The sequence below is a fragment of the Macaca nemestrina genome, chromosome 2 (assembly GCF_043159975.1).
Source record: "Macaca nemestrina isolate mMacNem1 chromosome 2, mMacNem.hap1, whole genome shotgun sequence".
NCBI classification, from domain to species: Eukaryota; Metazoa; Chordata; class Mammalia; order Primates; family Cercopithecidae; genus Macaca; species Macaca nemestrina.
In genome coordinates this window covers 125,747,022-125,769,310 of record NC_092126.1, presented here as the reverse complement: position 1 = coordinate 125,769,310, position 22,289 = coordinate 125,747,022, and the positions used below count along the sequence as shown (strand labels likewise).

General features: G+C 46.0%; 1 protein-coding gene across 5 annotated transcripts in view; it reads right to left on the bottom strand.

Moving 5' to 3' along the window:
• The window catches only part of LOC105483138 (protein tyrosine phosphatase receptor type G), a 745,674-nt gene that overhangs the window by 75,099 nt on the left and 648,286 nt on the right, over window positions 1-22,289 (bottom strand). For all 5 annotated transcript variants that reach the window (XM_011743815.2, XM_071089050.1, XM_011743832.2 and 2 more), the window contains 2 exons: window positions 19,969-20,746; window positions 4,366-4,498 (listed from right to left, as the gene is read on the bottom strand). In XM_011743815.2, coding sequence (XP_011742117.2) covers window positions 4,366-4,498; window positions 19,969-20,746 — 911 coding nt within the window. The remainder of the gene's footprint in view (window positions 1-4,365; window positions 4,499-19,968; window positions 20,747-22,289) is intronic.

Below are 22,289 nucleotides of genomic sequence, written 5' to 3'. Positions count from 1 at the left end.
ACACGCTCCACAGCTGCACAGATAAGACAGTGTGGTGGAGTGTGGCTCCAAATCCAGGCTACATGACTATAGGCCCATGTTACAGTCTCTAGACACAGTAATGTTTCTTTATGATCTTGCCCTCCTGCAGTTTTGGCTCCTTAAATACCTTCCCATCATCCTCAGGATATGGCACATCTCCCTTCGATGAGGCCCTCATGATCTGGCCCTTGCTGTCCCCACACTCTGCTCCAACAACAGCGAGCTACATGTATCTGCTTGCAGTAGGCCAGGCTTTTCCTCCCCAGCTTCATTCTTCCACCCTCTTCACCTGGCTGACCGCTGCTTGGGCTTCAAGCTTGGCCCAGGTCCTCCAGGGAGCTTTCCCTGACCTCAACCCCCATTCCAGGTTGGGTTGAAGCCCTTCCTATATGCTGTTATAGCAACTTGGATTTACCCTTCTCCAAATGCTCCCCATACTCTGTTATATTTATTCATCTGCCTCTTCCAATAGACTGTGAGGGCCAGGGGACCTCATCTCTAACTCTCTAGGCCCACCAGGATGCATAGCAAGAACTCTGTAAGCATTGCATAAATAACAGGAAGCTGAAAATGGCTTCAGTGCATATGCAATAGAAACAGCTTTATAATTTTTTAAGTAACAGAATGCCTAGCTGAACCTTCTACTCACTTTTTTAGGTCTTGATGGTCCTTTGGACAACCATCCCTTGTTCAGCTGCAGTCCAAGGTTTTGACGGCAGTGACACTGATCCTACTTCTAGGCTCCAGAGTTAAATATAAGACCTAGGCCTGACAAGAGTGTTCCATCCTTTTGACCACCAAACGACTCCAGGGTATGGATAAATGATGTAAGTCAATAATAAGAGATGCCATGTTGGGACTTAAGTGGAACTATTAGAGGAGAAATATTCCCTTTCCACTGGGGTGGAGGCATATCAGTCTAACATGGCCAGAGGCTGCTCTGTGGAACAGGCAGAGGGCCTGCCTAAGCGAGAAGACCACACAGAGAGCAGATCCCAGAGACTGAGGGCAAGAGAAACACACAGACCAAACCAGCTAAGTCCTGATGTTCCATCTTACAAACCAGCCAGCCCCAATGCTCCTGAACTTCTCAATTCCATGAATCAAACTTTTTTTTTTTTTTCCTTGAGCTTAAGGCGTTTTGAAATGGATTTTTGTCAACTGCAACAGAAAAGGGTTCTGGGCAACACAGTGGGTGATGATATTGCCAACAATTTGGCCCACAGCAGGCTTTCAACAAATGTGAGTTCTCATGCTCTTCCTTGGTCAAAGAATGTGGCTCAAAAAGAAAGGACAGTGATAGTACCTACCATACAGCTCTGTTGTGAGAATCACATGAGATGGTGCCACCCGAGTGCTTGGCACAGTGCCTGGCACTCAAAAAGGACTCACTGAAAACATTAGCACTAACACCACTGTACAGTGGGAGACTTGGAAGAGAAAGACTTCAGAGACCTTGAGTGTAGTTTTCCACTATTTCATGAACCTATTAAGTTGTAGTATCAACAACTCGGAGAAAACACACTCAAAAATCACAAGAACTGCAAAGGGCCAGTCCTTGGTTGTGGTAGAAACTGCTGCCACAGTGAGCAGGTTTGAACCTCCCGGTGCCAGGCCTGCCTCCTGAAGAAATGATCCAGGTGGTTTTGATCTGCCTCAATGTTCTACTTATGACAAGTCTGTTTGCCAATCATCCAGTCTTACTGTGCCTCAAAAGGCAGAAGAGAAGCACTGTTGTTCTAGCTAAAAAACTGCATTGCCAAAGGGAAACACACGGCTCCTCTGTATTTACCAGTTTTCTATGTGAGCCCCCCAATGCTTCCTTCTTTCGCATTAATAATTTGTAAAAAGTTGGACAGAAAAAAGGTCCTTGTCCCCTCTAGGCTGTATGCTTAGCCAACTCATTCATCCTAACACTAATTTAATTTTACTTTCCTTGCTCTATAAGAATTTTCTTCTTCACACTCATTTTTTGTGCTCCTGGGATTAGGAATCTGGTAAAAGCTCAAGTCCAGACTCTGTTGGATGAAGTTTAAAGCTCTGGTTACTTTAAATGAAGCTTTTGAAGAAATATATGCATACATGTATAATAAACATCATAAACACATTTCAGACAGGAAATATTAAGATATTATTCAATTCATATTTTCCATTTGGACTCACTGAGTTTTTCAGAAGTATAAACAGTTGTCATTTTCTAAAGGGAAAATACATTTTGAATGGAAGGATTTTAAAGCTGTTTACTACATGACACAGCCCTTCCCTATAAGAAACCTGAAGTAAATACTCATGTTTTGGCTGGCTGGGTATGGATGCCTGTTTGGCCCCATGGTCCTTCTTGGTCACAGTGATCCATTTTGGGAGGGGGTAGAGGATCCAAAGTGGGCCAGTCAGAAACAATCCGGAGGGTTTTGCTAGAATTGCCAGGTACAAGGTGTTTCTTTATGCTGTGGCAGCTGTGGGACTTCTCTGCTCCCCTGTGGTGACAGCCTGAGACTAAAACCAAACAGTGCTGACTGAGCAAAGCCATGAGACAGGCATGCTGCCCTTGTTAACCTCACCTGATTAGTTAAACTCACACTAGGTGGCCTCTAATTTACCAATGGGCTTCAAACATATTTGCACAACACTTTTTCCTGGAGAAGGGATGACATGCAGGTGAGTCTAGTGTTCCTATGCTCGCCCCAAAATACAACATACTTCATAATCTTGCTGGTCTGCAGCACTAAAGGGCTTATGGTTACCGTCAGACGCCTGAGGAAACCTGAGATGACCTCCTTCCTTATTCTCCTGTTCCAGTCAATTAGGAACAGACCCAATCTGTCAGCAGATTCTGTTGCTCCCACCTTCAAAATAGATGTCTACGCAATGAATTATCACCACCTACACCGCTACCCTCATCTGAGACACAATTGTGTCCTTCTTGAACTAGTCCAGTGGTCTCCCCAATGGTCTGTGTTTCTGCCCCCGCTCCTCTTCAGTCTGTATTCAACACAGCAGCCAAGTAGTCTTGAAGTTAAATCACAACATTCTTCTGCACCAAACCCTACTCATCTTCGAGTGAAAGGCAGTGCATTAACAACGGCCCACAAGACTGTGCAGCATGACCCGATCCTGCTCTACCCTGTTTCTTTCAGATACCCTTTTCTGCCACCTTACCCCTGTACTCGTGTCTCAGCCCCACTGACCTCTGGCTCTTCCTGGTACACACCAGGCATGCCCTTGCCTCAGGGCCTTTGCATGTGCTGTTTCCGCTACTTGGAACTTGCCCCAGGTGGAGCCCATTTGGTTCCCTCCTCCTTTAGGTCCTTGCTCAGGTATCATCTCCTTGACCACTCTGAACACTCCTGCTAGGCCCCCATGGGCCCCTCCCCTTTCCAGATTTAGTTTTCTCCATTATCCAGTTACCACCATCTTAGAAATTACATGTTTTAGTTATTTGCTTTGTTTATTGCCTGCCTCCTCCACTAAAATGTAAGCTCCATGATAGTAAGGATTCTTACCTGTTTTACTCACTTTTTCAGAAATCACTTGTGCCTAGAAGACTGGCACACATTATGGGCTCAAAATTGAGTGAATGGAAAGAAGGGAAGGAGAGATGAAAATATGACACCTGTTTCTCACTGGTGAAGCCTGTCAGATGAAGGGCAGAAGCCGCCTACATCGGTCTGAGAGGTGAAGGCACCCAGGCCAACTGAATGGGCTTGATGGAGTTGCTCAGCTGAATTGGCTGAGATGGTCCGGCTGAAAAAACACAACTTCTAAAGAGAGGCTGCAACCTGGCTTCCCATGGGAAGCAGTGAGAGTCCGGATAGCTTACAGTCTGCCATTTTAATCTTACATGTATTAAATACCACATAATATGCTAAATTTTTTCTTATAGCCCAATTTAATTTTCAGTGAAAGACTATGAAAAAAAATTCTAAGGTAAAGAGGAGTTATGTGACTACAACAAAGTAAAGCATCATCTCAGAAAAACTGCAAATGCTATGACTTGTTAACTCATTTTGCTGGTTCTGAAACTAACATTCAAAGTGGACATGGGATTTGGATCTATCTAGCAAGTAGCAGAGCTGGGATTTGAACTTGGATCTCCTTGGTTCTCAAACAAAAACCTCTTTGGTACTAAATCCCAGAAGCTCACCATAAGTGCCTTGACCTCCAAAGTGGATCTGGCCCTGCCATTGACTAACAGAGACAAGAGGGTCTCCCAGGTGGCAAGACCAGAAACACTTAAGCTACCTCACCTTCCTGAATGCAGAGGCCGTGGGATTCCCCTCCCATGAGCAAAACCTGGCCAGCATCTGGCCCCCATATCTACGCTGTAGGTGCTGCCTGGCTTACCTCCAGTAAACGAGCACAGCAATGAGAAGGATGAGGCACACGAAGGTCAAGGCTGATACCACAATCAGAGGGATGATCCACTCCATCCTCCCTGGAGCAGGGCGGCTTATCATTCCAGAGGTGTTTTTTTCCGCTGCCAAGAGAAATCATCCCAGTTAGAGAACAGAGGTTAGTGGAGGTGGGAGCCAGAATGTGAAGCAGAGTTTTGTTCCAGTTTTGTGTGGTTTCTGGAGAACTGGGCCACTTGCTCTGGGCTGCCCCATGACAGGAGGGGCAATCTGCAGCCCTCACCATCTCCTGCCCCATCCCAACCCACACAGGGCCTCTTCTATGGGCTGCATTCTGTAATCGGCAGTTATATGGACTTACAGATAGAGCTGAAGGTGTTTTTAGACAGCCGTACAGAAGACACAGACATTCCAGCCTTACCCCAAGAACATGACCGACCCAGAAGAGCCTTTGAAGGTGCTGAGGACGTGTGCTTAAGTCTCAAAGAAGCAAGGGTGGAATGGCTGTCCAAGAGCCTCTCAGGTTCTCTAGTGCAAGGGCAGGAGGGCTGGCATGAGGGGTTTCACTAGGATAACTAGAACTGGCTGTGACTATGACGACCATCTATTCTTTGCTGCTCAGCATCCCTTACTCCTTGCTGTAGGAACAACTACACCCCGATTCTGCTTTGGGAAACCACCTTTCCCTAACAGATATAGTCATGGTGGGACAATCATCGGAGTGTGCGGCTCCCTGCTCTGGTCAACGATGTAGCACTCAAGCCAGGACAATTACGTCTTGCCCTAGAATCTCACCACTGACTCTAAGACTGAACAACAGCACATCCCAGCAGGAGCACCTAGGTGCTTTTGTGTGCGGGCTCCTACCATCCAGATCCCCAGAGATCCTGTTTTTCCTAAAATGCTTCTCTAGTTTGTCCTTTGATCCTATCACCTACCCCAGATCCTTCCAAAAGCTCCTATTTTCTTTCCTGAAGACAGGAAGCCATACCACACCCTATTCCCAGAGCACGTCTGTAACCAGCAGCCACAATCTAGAGGTTAGCAGGGAAAGCTTGCCAAATAGTTCAGGATTCTCGCTGGTCAGCCAATACCTGTTAATCAGGCAGCTCCTTCCTCCACCTCTCCAGGCCCTGAATATCTTCAGAAGTCCCCGGTAGCCTCAGCAGAAGATCCTATCTTCCCTTCCACTGTGGAGAAGATGCCTGGAACATGCCAGGTGGCCCAAATGAAGCCCCGGTTGGGATGCTGGGGCTGGGAAGAGCACAGGTGCACAGAGGCAAGCAGAGAAAAAGCAAAGGTCGTCTGTGACCACAGGGAGAAGCCCCTTAAAAAAATCTAACACTGGCTGCAGGCTGACTCGAGCCCAGCAAGGATTCCTCCTGCACTGCAAAAACGAGGCCAGTGTTCAGCCAGCCCGGAGTGTCCCTCTGCAGGATGGACTAAATGCAGAGCTAATCAGGTTGAGTTTCCAGGTGAGAGAAGGTAGGCTGAGTAGGGAAGAATTGGCTGTGGGAGCAGATTTTTAAAGAGGCGAGACTCTCGAGTCAGGAAGAAGTGTGTTACGATGCGTTTCACTGGATTTCCTCTAATGCATTTTATGTTGACCACCTCCTTTGTTTCAGGCACAGGCCTGTGACGCAGGCAGGACCTGATGTATCCCCAGCTCACAGGTAGAAGAAGACAGAGTCAAGTAGGTGCAGCACACTCTGATTAAAAACCACCGCAGAGCACTTTGCCATTTATAAAGTGCCTTCCTAGCTGTGCCTGTCCATTTTCTTAACCCCCTGCTCCATTTTTTCATTAGATAGGATAGATTCTTACCAAGCCCCTACTATGCACAGGCCTGGTGCAAGGGGAGGGGGACACAGCAGTACATCAGACAGTAGCACTGCTGTGCCCATGGGGAGGAATCTTAAATGGGGAGAGGCGGGCACAACCACAAGTAATAATACAATGAATGTGGCACCAGGGGATGCACAGGGGGCCATAGGGGAATAGCTCTCCAAGCCCAGGTCTCCATGAGCTCCCCAACGAAGGCAAGTGTTGAAGGATGAAGGGGAGTTAGTTAGGCAGAGAGTTGGGGAAGAAGGGTGTTCTGGATGGAGACCATCAAATCAGTGGGAGTAAAGAATGAGAGGAAAGGGGACCCAGATGGGGAATTGGAAGGCAGATGAAGCCAGGGCCTTTTAGGCTAAAATAAAGAAACTGATTTTAGTCCTAAGGGCAGTAGATACTACTGCAGGGTTTTAAGCTGAAGCAGACAAAGATCAGGCATGCCTTCTCTCCATCAACATAATGCTTTTATTGCAAAGCTCTGGTGGCTGGCCAGAGAAACCAGAGTTGCAAATAAGAATTTTGTGGGACCCCCAGAAGGGGGTAGCCCAGCCAGGCAATTATCTGGCTGGTGGTGGGGGGATCTCAAAGACCTGGAAGTCCTGTTAATGGAAAACAATGTTGGGAGGGTTGACGCTATAGGCCACATGTTCAGTTAAAATCAGTATCCACTCTGGGAAGCCCTTGGGTACAGGAGGGACTCTCAGTGTCTTGTTCCTCTCCTCGCTCCTTACAGAACAGGATTCTTGCCTGTGCTGCTACAAAGAATGAAAACTCCATGTCCTATTCATCCCAAACCACAGAAAGGAACTCTTGGCCAAAATAGTCCCTCACACTTATATCCCTAAACAATCACTGGCAATACCACCTCTGTGGTATTTCTATCATTTTTTTTTTTCCTTTTTTGAAACAGGGTCTCACTCTGTCACTCAGGCTGGAGTGCTTGATCTCAGCTCACTGCAACCTCCGCCTCCCAGGCTCAAGCGATCCTCCCACTGTAGCCCTCCAAGTACCTGGAATTACAGGTATGCGCCACCACGCCCAACCAATTTTTGTATTTTTAGTAGAGACAAGGTTTCACCATGTTGCCCAGCTGCCCTCGAACTCCTGACCTCAAGTGATCCTTCCACCTCAGCCTCCCAAAGTGCTGGGATTATAGGCGTGAGCCACCACGCCTGGCGTATGTCAGCCATTCTAAAACCAGTGAAAAATGACCACTCCAGAATTTCTTGGCCTTGGGAAGGGGTTCGGGAGTGACCATCTGTTTGTGTGGATCAATGGCATGTTATATTGTCCCTGAAGCCCCAGGGGTGTCTCTCTGTTGGTGATAATGTCTGTCCCCCTCTCCTCTTCTACGGGGTGAGTGTTCAGTTTTCATTGGATTCTAAGAGGGGTCCAGGACCCAGAAAAAGTGAGAACCAACAGCATAGAGAATAAAGGTCCAGAAGACAAGGCTCTTGAGTCACAGCCCAGGTCAGAACTGGCCTCAAACTTGATTTCCACAATGGAGTCATTTCTCCCTCTAACATTTCGTGAAAGTGTGTAATAACTGGCCGGGGGACAGGGTTGGAGGGGGGATTCCCGTAGGGGGTTGGAGCCTATCTGAAATCCCACTGTGGACAGTCTCCAAATGGCAGTTTCTATGGAGGAGCTCTCAGGTTGGCAATAACTTGTAGTGTCAGTGAGAGACTTAAGGAAGTTTTTCTGACAAGTTTCACTCTGACCTTGACTAACGGCAGGCAGTTTCATTGGCTTGGGTCTTTTACATAAAAGCCAAGCAAAAATAAGAATGCGACTGAATTTCCACGTGGGGCATGATAAAGTTGATTTCATTTTCAAATTCACAGTACTGCTTTGTCTTCCTGGTGCCAGGAACCTAGAATTGGATTCCGTCTCCAGGTGATCAAGTGAAATCTGCTCCTGTCACTTTCCTAAGTAGCCCCTCATGGCCCTCAGGATACCCCTGAGTGGGGAAAGCAAGGCTTTTCAGGAGCAGGGCCTTCCATCCCCAAACCAGCATCATCTCCTGCTGTTCCAGCTACACTCACCCAGTCAGTGACCATGCTGGGCCATGGTCCCACCTCTCTGTCTTTGCCCCTCCCATTCCTACTGTAGGGAGTGCCTTTCCTTTCCTGATGCCAGAATTCATCTTATTGATCCTTCGATCCTGGTTCAAATGCTGCCTTCTCTGTGAGGCTTCCAGAAGCCGCCAGTTTGCACTATCTCTTAAGGGCAGAGCAGAGATTATAGGTTCAAATCCTGGCTCTGCCATTTTCTGTGTAACCTTTAGCCAATAACTTAAACCACTTTGGGCCTGGAGTTCTTCATCTATAAAACAGGATAAAAAGAGCCTACTTCATAGGACTGTTGGGGAATCCAATGAGAAGGTACATGTAAGCACCTAGAGGTGTGCCTGGCATCAAGCAAATGCCAAGTGCCACCCCACCATCATCATCTTGTGTTACTCTTACTGCACACATCACACTCAATTATAATCACTCTTTTGTGACTCTAGGTCCCCAAAGGCAGGGCTGATTTCCATCTATGTATGGAAGAACAGTTACAAAGCTCTGCCTCCTACTAGCTTTGTAACTTTGGGCAACTGACCTAACCTCGCTGTGCCTCAGTCTCCTCCTCTGTAAATGGAACTAATAATGTTGCATACGGCATTGTGGGGGATGAAGATTGAGTTTTGCATACAAAACACTTAGAATGTTGCTTGGCACCTGTTTAATGTTAACTATTGTGATTACTGTCATCACCACCACCCCAACTTCGGCAACACCATCACCAGCCACCATCCTAGCAGCAGCATCATTACTTATCATCACCACCACTCTCTTCCTCAGCACCCTCACACCATAGCAGGAGATGGTGAGTGCACACTGGTGTTTGCTGAATCTGACTCCTCTCTGTAACATCTGAGTGTGTAAGTGGCAGTCCTACAGAGCTTCAGATGTGCTGGGTATCAGCACAAAGGGCTGCCTATGATGAGATTGCTAGTAAAGAGCTAGAATCTCAGTTTGCCCTGAGACTAGACTGTATCATACTTCTTTTCTTCCCCCCCCCTTTTTTTTTTGGTAGAGACATTTTCTTGATATGTTGCCCAGGCTGGTCTCAAACTTCTGGGCTCAAGGGATCCTCCTGCCTTAGCCCCCAAAGTGCTGGGATTATAGGTATGAGACACTGTGCATGGCCCCTGTACTTCTTGCTGTGTCCTTCAGAAGAAATACCCGTCCTGCTCCCTGACTCAATTTGTGGCCCTAATAAAACAGCAAGCTGCCAGGACTACTAGAACACACAAAGTGTGGCACTGAGTATACACCCATCTCATAATAGGCCCTCAGACACCAACAATCCATGAGGCTAAAATTCCCCATGCCTAGGCCTCCAGAGACCAGAACATGCTGTAGGCCTTTCAGTACAACCACAGCAGCATGCCGCAAGGTGGCAATTCTGCACCCCAGACTCAGGCAGACCTGAGTACAAATTCTGACTTAGGCCTTTCCAGCTGTGTGGCTTTGGGTAAATGACTGCCCATCTCTGAGTGTCTGTTCACTCCTGTATCAAAGGGAGACAAATGATAACACTCACCTCTCGGGAGTCCTGAGGATGAAAAAAGATTGTCTGTGTGAAAACAGACGGTAAGTTATGGCTACATAACTTACAGGACCAAATGCAAAATGAAATCATGGGGCCCATTCAAAAGTTATTAAAGAGGTTTGAGAAGGTGACAGTAGAGTATGAGAGAGTATGAAGGCAAGCATAGGCCCTTCTGAGCACAGGGCCTGTGTGAGTGCACAGGCTGCCTGCTCACGAAGCTGCTCTGGATCAGTCAGGCACCAAGCACAGTGCCTGACACAGAGGAGATGCCCAAGAAATATTCATTCTTTTCTTTTGCCCAAGAAATGTTCATTCTTTTCTTTCCTTCAATGGAGCCAAGCAACAATGCTGACAGTATAGTAACACTAGACACTCCCATCTGTCAGGAGCAGCACACTTTTATGCAGAGCTTTGCTGGTGACCTAGCTGCCTCCTGAAGGGTCCAACGGAACTGAGCTGCCCAGTTACTGGGGGTTTGCTTCCTTCCATGATGCCTAAATTGTGACACCAAGATAAGGGCAGGACCTCTGCGTTAACAGAGCTCCTCCTCACCTCCATCTCTGGTTCACCCAGATGATGCAGTTTTCCCAGAAGGACTAGCCCTTCGATTCCTGCCTGACATGGGTTATGAACTGGCAACTCTGGTTTGACACCCCTTCCCAGTAATTATTTTTTAACGGGAGGTAGCTACCAACATTTAATAAGCAAATAAATTCAGATAAAAATCAGCAATGGTAGCTTCCACTGGAAATGTTCAAGGTTGGCAACAAAAGCCTGAACTCCTACACGGCAAACATCAGTTGGAATCAAGCAGCACACTCCCTTCTGACAGGGTATGTCTCACTGGTTTGCCACAGTCGTCTCTACTCCCTAATGTCACACCGGACCAGCTTTCCTCACCCCAATTCCCATTGCCAGCTCACTCTGGCCAGCCTAGTTTCAGTTTGCAAGATGGCACTCTGACCCAGTGAGTCTGCAGAACAACACTAACTCAGGTCTTTTAAAAAGGCCTCAAAATCAAAAGTAAAAATCATGGTTTAATAAACTTATCACAATCCTGATACCACTAACCTGGCTCAAGAGAAGAGGCCCTTTCTGTACAAAGCGGCTTTCTCCAATTCTGTTTATTTTTGAAGAGATTTTATTTTTAGGCCAATTAGAAACTAACCATGCTGTTGCTCTGCCCATATAACATAGTCCATTCTCAGTGCATTTGGATCTGTGTAGAAGATGACAATGAGGAAAGGAGTGTCAACTGATACCCAGTACTTCCCCAGTGGATGTGATGTGCAGGTGAACAGCTACTCAGAGGGTGATGTGAGGCCAGCTAGAGCCCCGACTCAAAGAATGAGCCTGCTCCCAAAGTGTCTTCCCCGTGAAACTTGGAGCAAAATGCTAATGAACCCTCTCTGGGCATATGCAGGAGGAAGGTAAGGTTAACAACCTCCCCACAGCCTTTCTTTCTCTACGTCTTTATTTCAGCACCCAGCAGAATCTGAGTAAAGTGCCTCCATTCTGCTTTTTAAAAAAAATAAAAAAAAAAAAAAAAAAGAAAAGAAAAACAGTTTTCAGTGGCATATGTCATCACTGAATTAATGCTGTTTGCCTTTTACTGGCTTGGCTCTCATCCCAGTAGAAGCAAATAAAAACGGAGTACAATGTACTATAAATGCTACCGGCAGCAATACATCAGATGGACCCATCTGAAATGCCTCCTACCCTCCAGTAAGGGCTCAACTTCTGCTACAGGACAAGAACCCCTCTGGTGTCAAGACTAAAACTAGCTTGGATCCAAGAGGCCTCTATCAGGAGTAGGGAAGAGCAAGATTCTTTAATTTGCAAGGAAGATAAAGAGAAGGACGATCTGCATACTCATAAATTGATAGCCTGTTTCCATCGTGGGGAATTTCACCATATTTGTTCTGAACCATACCACTCATTAAAAACCTCCCAACATCTGTGAATTAAGGTGGCTGCTTAAAAAAAAAAAAAAAAGTGGTAAAAAACACATAACACAAAATTTACCATCTTAACCATTTCTAAGTGTCCCATTCAGTGATGTTGAGTATATTCACACTGTTGTGCAACTGATCTCCAGAACTTTTTCCTCTTGCAAAACAGAAACTCTAGATCCATTAAACAACTCCCCATTTCCCCTTTCATCAGCCTCTGGCAACCACCATTCTCCTTTGTTTCTTTGAGTTTGACTGTGCTAGGTATCTTAGATAGGTGGAATTCGTCTTTTTGTGACTAGCTCATTGCACTTAGCATAATGTCCTCAAGGTTCATCCATGCTGCAGCATGTGACAGGATTTCATTCCTTTTAAAGGCCGAACAGTTATTTCACTGTATGTACTCTATGCCACATTTTATCCATTCACCCATTGATGAACACTTGGGGTGCTTCCACCTCTTGGCTATTGTCTATGATGTTGCCATGAACATGGGTCTACAAATATCTCTTTGAGATCCTGCTTTCAATCCTTTGGCCATAGAGTTAACCCATCAACAACATAGGTGTTAGGGGTGCTAATCCCTGAATAGTTAGAAATTCGCGCGGTGGCTCAAGCCTGTAATCCCAGCACTTTGGGAGGCCGAGACGGGCGGATCACGAGGTCAGGAGATCGAGACCATCCTGGTTAACACGGTGAAACCCCGTCTCTATTAAAAAATACAAAAAACTAGCCGGGCGAGGTGGCGGGCGCCTGTAGTCCCAGCTACTCGGGAGGCTGAGGCAGGAGAATGGCGTGAACCCGGGAGGCGGAGCTTGCAGTGAGCTGAGATCCGGCCACTGCACTCCAGCCTGGGTGACAGAGCGAGACTCCGTCTCAAAAAAAAAAAAAAAAAAAAAAAAAGAAATTCATGTATAACTTTTGAGTCTCCAAAAACTTTCCTGCTAATAGCCTACTGTTGACCAGAAGCCTCACCAATAACATAAATAGTCAATTAACACATATTTGTACATTATTTGTATTATATGCTATATTCTTACAATAAGGCAAGCTAGAAAAAAGAAAATGCTATAAAGAAAATCGTAAGGAAGAGAAAATATTTATATTTACTATTCATTAAGTGGAAGTGGGTCATCATAAAGGTCTTCATTCCCATCATCTTCACTTTGAGCAGGCTGACGAGGGGAGAATGAGGAGGGGTTGGTCTTCCTCTTTCAGGGGTGGCAGAAACAGATGAAAACTCATGTATAAGTGGATACAAGCAGTTCAAGACTGTTTTTCAAGGGTCAACTGTATACCCAGAAGTAGAATTGCTAAATCATATGATAATTCTGTTTTTACTTTTTTAAGGAACTATCATACTATTTTCCACAGTGGCTGCACATTTTACATTCCCACCAACAGTGCACAAAGGGTTCCCTTCTTTCCACATTTCTGCCAACACTTATTTTCTATATTTTTGATAGAAACCATTCTAACGGGTGTGAAATGATAAGGTGGCTGCTATTTTTACAGGGCCACAAAATTGGCCTTTTATTTTTCTGGAGCCCTGACGTTACCCAAACCACTGCTGCAGAGAAATGATTGTTCATCAGTTACAAATAAATATGTTCTCCTGCAACAGGACACTGGCTCTGTGTTAACACGTGTGGGCAGGATTAGAGCATCATTCGTTTCCATTTATATCACTGCTAAGAGTTCCTGTGAATAAGTGCTCCCTTACCATTTCACGCAGAGCTTAGTTCACTAGACTCAAACAATCAAAATGATGGTCTGTCATCTCTATTTCAATTAGTTGTTGGGAAAGTGGGGAGGCATTTGATAAATCCTAATTTAATTCCAAGCCCCTAAAAGATGGCAAGTCCTAACCTACCAGACGGCCACCACTGACAGTTGATTGCAAAAGTACGTGGTTTTGAAATCAGTCACAGACAGAAGCTGTACACCAATCTTACACCAACTATGCCACCTGCTGCAACCTGAATTCTTGACTCCAACCTCTCTGGAAATCTAACTGTTCTTAGTGGGGTCTGGTTTTCCATACCATGAGATTTACCATCTGTCTTAATTCAAAGATCGTTCAGTGGGCAATAGAAACTCCAAGGACCCAGATACTTTCTGAGAAGAAACTAAACCGTACTGGCAGCTGAATAACCCCTTCAGCCTACCCTGAGCTCATTCCCGTGGACATGCCAGGAAGATGACAGATCAGGACGGGGGTGGGCAGAATTATAAAGAAAACACTTCTCTAGAAAGAAACCTGATCAGCAAAACTAGCCCTGGCTGAAAACTACTTCTGATAGTCCGTACAAGTGCCTGATACAACTAATTTTAAATAAAGCATGCTGTACTGCTCCCAATCCCTAGACAGCTGGGTACTGCAGTCATGATTTCTGCCCAATCTGCATGAACCTGTACTGGTACTTTGTCTTTAAATTACTACTCTATTTGTCCTCAAGTAAACTTCTTCAAAAAGGAAACTTTACATGAATACTATAAATCAGGGGTTCTCGGCCTTGGTATTAATGACATTTTGACCAGATGGTTCCTTGTTGTGGAGCTGTCCTGTGCACCATATGACGTTTAGCAACAGCCCTGGCCTCTACCCACGAGACACCAAGTAGCACCCCAGTGCCAGTTATGACAACTAAAAATGTCTCCAGATGCTCCCAAATATTCCTAGGGAGAAGGACAGAATTGCCTCCGGTTGAGAACCACTGTCACAAATGGAAAGTTGGTCTCTTTTTAAAAGCACACATTAAAATATTCACTTAATAATTAATACTGCATCTGAAATCATCTGGCATTGCTAATTCTGGGAACTGGTGCCAAAGCCAGCACCACGTGGGGAGGATCCCCCGGGACTATAGAGTCAGAGCCCATGTTTGGGCTTTGTCTTGCCACGGGCCGTGTGGCTCTGGGCACGTTCCTTCATCAGAGCCTCCTTCCCTCACCGGCATGACGGCAACAAAGCATGACATTCATGGGAGTACTCTAGAATCAGTGACATACTCAGCTGGCCTTCTGCACAGGCAGAGCTAGCACAAATGTTCACTGGTGACGCTGTTATTATTTCTGTAATTAAAGTTTTTCACATTGGGTTCCTTAGTGCTTGAGAGTTCCAAAGGGGCGCCTCATGGTTTGCCCAAAGGAGCAGAGTGGCTGCAGCTTTGCACCCTCCACTCTGTCTCAAAGCAGAACAGCAGCCCAGAGCCACTGCCCAACTGTGTCCATTCTTAGCTCATGGGCCGTGCAAATGCAGGCCAGGGGATGGATGTGGCCTGCTGGCTGTGGTATGCCGACCCCTGAAGTGGACTGTCCCCTTGGCACCTTCTGACTCAGGGTTGAGCCAGAAGAGGCAGTTAGTAAACCTTCAGCAGTGAGTGTTCACACACTGGGGTTCTGAGCAAGATTCAATCTGAAAAAAGTTTCCCTAATTTAAAGAAACAAAAATGGAAAATCCCAGCACGAAATGATGAATTTGTAGATGATGCCCACTCTGAAATGTGTTTGTAGGGTATGCTGTACTGCACAGTGCCCCCAAGAACATTTCATTGCATCAACTGGCTTCTGGGTTCAGGCTGTGGCTCCTGAGGGTGGGACCACATGCTGGATTTCCATGTAGCAGACATCCAGCTGAGGGCTTTGCACTAAAGAAACGCTAGAAAAGAGCCTGGTGAGAGGGAGTACACGTAAGCCTTCAAGCCTTCTGAAAGGCTTCCAGGGAAGTTGAAACTCTAGCAATCAACACTATAGTAGAGGTTGAGCACCAGCGGTTCCTACCTGGCCCAGGGATGGGTTTAGTTTGGCCTACATTTTTTTTTTTTTTTTGAGACGGAGTCTTGCTCTGTCGCCCAGGCTGGGGTGCAGTGGCCGGATCTCAGCTCACTGCAAGCTCCGCCTCCCAGGTTTACGCCATTCTCCTGCCTCAGCCTCCCGAGTAGCCGGGACTACAGGTGCCCGCCACCTAGCCCGGCTAGTTTTTTGTATTTTTTAGTAGAGATGGGGTTTCACCGTGTTAGCCAGGATGGTCTCGATCTCCTGACCTCGTGATCCACCCGTCTCGGCCTCCCAAAGTGCTGGGATTACAGGCTTGAGCCACCGCGCCCGGCCGGCCTACATTTTTAAAAGGAGAAACTGTTTTAAAAATTTGAGCTTACTTGAAAGTTGGGTGGTTCTGCACAAAAACCTGGATTTCTGGCTCATTAGGCATTCTCACTGGCAGTAATCTGTGGGAGCTGAGTGAGTTGGCCCTCTTTAGAAAGGTCATGTGCTCTTCAATATGCTGTGGTCCTTACCACTCCCTAATGTCTAACACTTGGTCCTTGTTTCTCATCAGTATTAACTGGTTTCTGTAGGTGTCTGGGTTTGCCACTTCTTCTATAGAAGGATCCCTTTCTTCCCTGGGAGATAATATATTAAAGCCAGTACTCACAGGACTTAAAAAGATGTTATGAAACACCAAAGGAATTTAAACATGCCTTTTGGAGACACTCATAAAAATATAACAGTGTGTAACTTTACACATTATCACTCTTTTCAGAGACCAGGTATTGATTAAATAAATAGTTTTTTCTTAATATGAAGAAAAATTAAATGTGGAACAGATTTAAAGCAAATGTACACACAAAGTCCTTAAAAATAAATCACTAACATTAAAATGGTGGTGATTTCATTAAAAAATAAATACCATACTGGAGAAGGCAGACACAACAAAGGACAAGGTGAATGGAAGTGAAGTAAGACCTTAAGGATCATTGACTGATGGGTTTGCTTGTTTTACCCTCAGGTCACTCACATCTTTTACTAATCGACAGGCACATGCATATTTCTGCGTAAACCAGGGATTGGCAAATGACAGATTGTGGACCATATCAGACCAACTGCCTGTTTCTGCAAACAAAGTTTTAATTGAAATACTATCACATCCTCTCAGCTGTGTATTGTCTATGGTGGTTTTTGTGCTACAAGGCAGAATTAAGTAGCTGCAACAGAGACCTGTGGCCTGCAAAACTGAAAAATATTTACTCTCTGGCCCTTAGCTGACAAAGTTTGCTGATCTCTGGCTTAAACAATCATCACCACCATTTTTAGATTTGAATTGCTTGAAGTTCTGAAGGAAGTTTTTTTAGCTTTCAGAAGAAGTGGACCTTCTTACTGAGCTGAAGGTGATAAGGGAAAGCTCTGATTTACCAGTGGTGAGTTTCAGGAGGAGGTCTTTTTTTAATTTTTTTTTGGAGACAGTCTTGCTCTGTCATCCAGGCTGCAGTGCAGTGGCATGATCCTCTCACTGCATCCTCTGCCTTCTAGGCTCAAGTGATCTCCCACCTCAGCCGCCTGAGTGGCTGGACTACAGGCATAAGCCACTATGCCTTACTAATTGTTGTATTTTTTCTAGAGACGCGGTTTCACCATGTTGCCCAGGCTGATCATGAACTTCTGGATTTAAGCGATCCAACCTCCTTGGCCTCCCAAAGTCCTGGGACTACAGGAGTGAGCCACGGCACCCGGCCATCTGGATGTCATTTTTAATGGCAGCTACTTGGGGACCAATAGCTTTAATGTCCACAGATGAGAGCAAAGGAAAGGGCTATGGGGGGCCTCCTCACAGTCACCACCATTGTGTGGCAACTGGGCTGCTGACAGCTCCTATTTGTCAGTGACAGCGAGGGGGTCTCCACAGCCACACCACCTTTGGCATTAAGCATGATCATTAGCTCCACTTGGCAAATGAGTACACGGGACTAAGACTTACCTGAGGACCCTGGGTGAATAAGGGACAGAGCCGACTGCGTTGATCTGACTCCCAAAGCCACTCTGCCAAGATTGTAGATGTTCTCAGATTTCTGTAGGGTGGAAGCTGAGGACCAACACACCTCATACCTGGAGTAGGGAGCCCCCAAAGTTTACCATCCGTTTCTTCTCCCCTGTCTCTGGAATCTGGAACCTGACTCCAATGGCAAGAACTCATTTCTACTTACCTGGGGCGGTCCCAGTCCCTGCCTCTCTCCCATCTCTCAAACTGTGAATACTCCCAGCCTAAACTCTCAGCAGCCATATTTTTCAGGAATGTGGTCAAACAAATGTTTAAGAGGAGCAGGCTGAGAATGCTACTTTGCCAGAGTCCATAGTCCAGAGGCTGAACACTCAAGCTTGAAAATCAATTCCAAGTCCACCACCTGTCTTTGTAGAAAACACACTGGTCCAAGCCACCATTACTACTGCCTCCTAAATGGGCTCCTTTCATCCATTCCTGCCTTCCTATATCATCTCCACGCAGAGGCCTGAGTGGTCTTTCAAAAAATCAATCAAGTAATGCTGCAGCCGAAATCTACCACTGGTGGCTCATTTCTAGTTGAACGAAATCCTCAGCGTGGTCAACGAGTACCTTTCCAGAGCACCTCCATCAATCTCTAAATCCATCCCCTTCTCTCCCCCTCACTCTCCCTGGTCTAACCACACTGGCCTGATAGCTCCTCAACTAATCCAAATTAATTCCCCACTGTAGGGTCTCTGGACCTGCTGTTCCTGCAGCTCAGAATTCCCCTCCCTGGATCTTTGCATGGCTAGCTCCTTCTTACCACTTGGATCTCTGCTCAGAGGTCATCCTTGACCACTCAAAGCTACACTGTCCCTCCGCTCCCCAACCGCAGCAGTTAAGGCTACTTAAGGGTATGTATTTGTTTACTGGCATATTCTCAAGCTCCCCTACCAGAACGCAAACCCCAAGAGAACAGAAGTCTGTGTTGACCTATGTTCTACTCCCAAAGCCTAGCTTGGTGCCTCTTATACAGTGGGCATTCCATACATGTTTCTTCAGTATCTTCAAATGCAAGAAATTCAACTTTTTCAAAGTAATTCCTAGAGGGAATGTCACTGTTCATACAGAAACAGCTTCCCAAGTGGCCCCATATTTCCTTCACTCAGTTCCACAAAAGGCTACTCTGCACCTTTCCCCAAATCACAGCAAAAGTGAGCAATACCCATAGGAGACCTCCACTTCAAAAAATTAGTTCATACTAGCTTTAAGAGGAAAGTAATTCAAAACATGAAAATTTATTCTAAGTTGTATCTTAACATACGAGATCTCAGCTTTAGATGAATTTTAATGTTTACAAGTGCAAAAGCAAATAAATATTTACCAGTTGCTTTTTTTTTGCACTCTTATAACTCCACAACAGCTTAGACGCAAAAAAAATTGTTGCTAAACATCTTGTAGTCTGGCAAAATGAAGAATTTCTTATTAAGAAAAGCCCTCACAACAATAACAACTCCTCATGCTTATGGCTCCCTTGCAGAAACTATCAGGATGGTTCATTAAGATTTGAGCATATGACAGAGCAACAGAATTGCCACCAGGAGGGGTAACATGAGGATCTCATGCCCTGGCCTCACCGTCTATACACTGGCTCATTCCCACAGCAATGGGAGCTCTGGGGAGAGAGGGCTGTATTTCTTGGGCAAGGACCATGGGCTCTCCCAAGCTGAAGCCTTTCATTCTGTAGATTTCCATGAACATGTCACTTCTCCACAGTGGCCTTTCTTAGTTAGGGCAGGTCCCTATCCTCTCCGTAATTCTCTTGGACAGCATCCTGTTACCATTTCACAATTGAAAACTTCAGTTAGCTAGTTTTCCAGGTTGCCAGTTAACCATCTAGCTTGCCAGTTAACCATCTAGCTTGCCGATTAACCACCATCTAGCTTGCTGGCTTTCTAACGTTCCTGTTACCTAACTTCCGGGCACACGCTCCAGCTAGCTGCTGTCTGTCACCTTTCTGCCTTCCCCTTTAAACTTTCTAGTCAGGGACCAGGCTTCCCTGGGACAGCACCCTGCCCAGTCCCTGGCACCAAACTAGCCATTTATAGATACATTATATAATGAATATGGAATGAAATCTTAATAAACGTCTTAAGATCGATGGCTTTTTAAATTCATTTATATCATTGCCCGGTTGAAGTCCCTGGAGTTATTCTGAGGCAAGAAAACAAACATCAAACAAAGACTTTCTCCAGCATAAGAGAGTAGGCTTTTGGAGTAAAATAGGGACACACATTCACACGTGCGCACCTTTTCTATGATAGACATACGTGATTCTAAGAATATTAAGTGCTTTCTGAAGCTTCACCTTCTACTCTCAATTTTGTGAAAACGGTATGACTGTCCACAGCAGCAGAAACCCTCAAAGAGGACCTGCGTCACTTACCTGGATTAACAGTGATAAATCTGCTGTCTTCAGAAAATCGGTCCCCACGGGACGCAGGCTTTTTAGATGGCATTTCGGGCCTCCTGGGATCACTCCCTGCATACTGCTCCTCTGTGGCGGTGGGGGGCACTTGGGTGGAGGTGACCGCATCGGGGTCCGGGCCTGGGCCGGCATCCCTCCTTCCGCCGGTCTGGTCTGTGGGGATGGCAGTGTGGTCCTGCTCATGCCCAGGTATAGTATGATGTCCCCCCTCGGCAGTCCTGTTGGGAGATGAGGGTGTGGGGCTGGGCTCCGTCTGGTTCCGCTCCTCGGCAGCGTGGGTCACCCCACTCTTCTCCTTCTTTTCGGAGTCCTTCTCTCCATCCTCCTCGTGCTCCCGCTCCCCATCCTCACTCTCACTTTTCTCATCCTTCTCTCCTTCCTCCGTGCCCTCGCTGTCCTTGGTTGGTGATGAATCACCATCTGGCCCTGGAGAAGCCAAGGCCTCTGTAGTGGCGAGGACTGGCCTAGCCGCCTGCTTGCTGGCTGAGGCGGCTGTCGGGAGGCGTGTGGGCCACACGGTGCTGGGGAAAGAGGAGATGCCACCACCGCCGAACCCCAGGCCGGCGAGGAGCGTGCTGGTGACCACCGAGGCCACTGTGGCCTGGCTGCCGCTGGAGGAGGGGCCCATCCCAGTTGCCATGGAAACAAATGAGAACGGGATGCCAGAGGACGTCCAGGTAGAAGACCCCGAGCTGATGGGGGCCATGTCGGCTGAAGAGGCAGGAGACGCTGTAGGCTGGGAAGGATCACCCGGCAAGGGTGGAAAAGAGGCAAAAGAAGAAAAAGCAGAGAAGCAGCAGTAATTAAGATTGGGAATGAGGCCCTGGTTGTCATCCTCTAAGGATTTTACTCATCTATGCTATGGAGTTTTCCAATGTATGGCATAAAGTTGACATTAAGTGGTCCATGGTTAATCAACTTTTATTTTAATGGTTTTATAATAACTGTGAACATGTGAAAAAGCATAACTAGTGAATCAGACTCAGCTTTTCACTGCTACTACCCAAGATGAGGCTGAGTGCCAAAAAAAGTAAGTAGTGTTAAAGCTGACTTACACAACAAAGAAGTCATGAATTGGAAAAATCAGATGTCCATCTGTTCTTGGGGTGATGAGAGGCAGAAGACCTTTGATTTTATATATATCACCGACACTTGAGGAGATACTCAGCTCTAGGTCTAGAAAGATACTGGGTGATCCATTCCAACCCCACTGTCTCCCAGTGAGGAAGTAGGTGGAAAGCAGCCTACCCAGGTCTGCAATGACAGGGTCAGAGGCAGGAGCCATGCTCTGCACTGTATGCTCTGGGCACTGGTTGACATCTCTGCATCTCCATGTTGGGCACTGCAGAGTCACTGTACCTTTCAGCTTCTAAGTTTATCCATGGGAAAATCTGAGCCCATACAGATGACAACAACATCAACAACAATAACAAGAATTCCAATTAACAAATGCCAACTGTGTGCCAGGGCTTCCCATGCTACTCTGGAGGCAGGCATGATCATCACCCCATTTTGCAGGTTAGGAAACGGAGACACAGAGATGTTAAGAAGGCACAAATGCAGGGCTGCCTGGGTCCAAGACTCGGCTCGTTCTTAGCACCATACTAAATTGGGGCTCAAATCTGGGGGTTTGACTCACAGAAGGTATCTCAGGAAAACAAGAAGTGCTGCTCTGAGCTATTAGTCTAATTTTAGCTTGCCTTCTGAGTGATGCTGGACGCATTACTTTAACTCACTGAGCCTCGGTTTCCTAATCTGTAAAACGGGAATAACAGTAACACTGACCTTGTGGGCTGCCTGGAGAAGTAAATAAAATAATCTGTGCCTGAAACCCAGGAAGAGTTTAGTGAATTTTAGGTTATTATTATTATCACCACAGCTGTGATTAGTATTTTAATTATTCATTATACCAGCCAGAGCTGGGGAAACTAAGATATTAATTCTGGTTCCAGAAATTTTCAGATCCATATAACTTTAGGCAAATGACAACCTCTGAATTTGAATATATGTCAAATGAAAGGGTTGGAACAGATTTAACCCCTTTATGGTCCTGCATTGTCTGATCCCACAAATTGTAACTAAAAATATGAAGAATTTTTACCTTCACAAAATTATACAATATAACCACCTAACACTGTTGCACAGCTTGTAAGGTATTGAATTATAAAAAGTGAATAATGTAATTTTTTCTCTACCATAACCGCTTTACATTGAGCAGTTTAACAACATTATACTGCCACCTCGTGGTGACAGTTTTAACTGCAAGCAAATTAACAGCC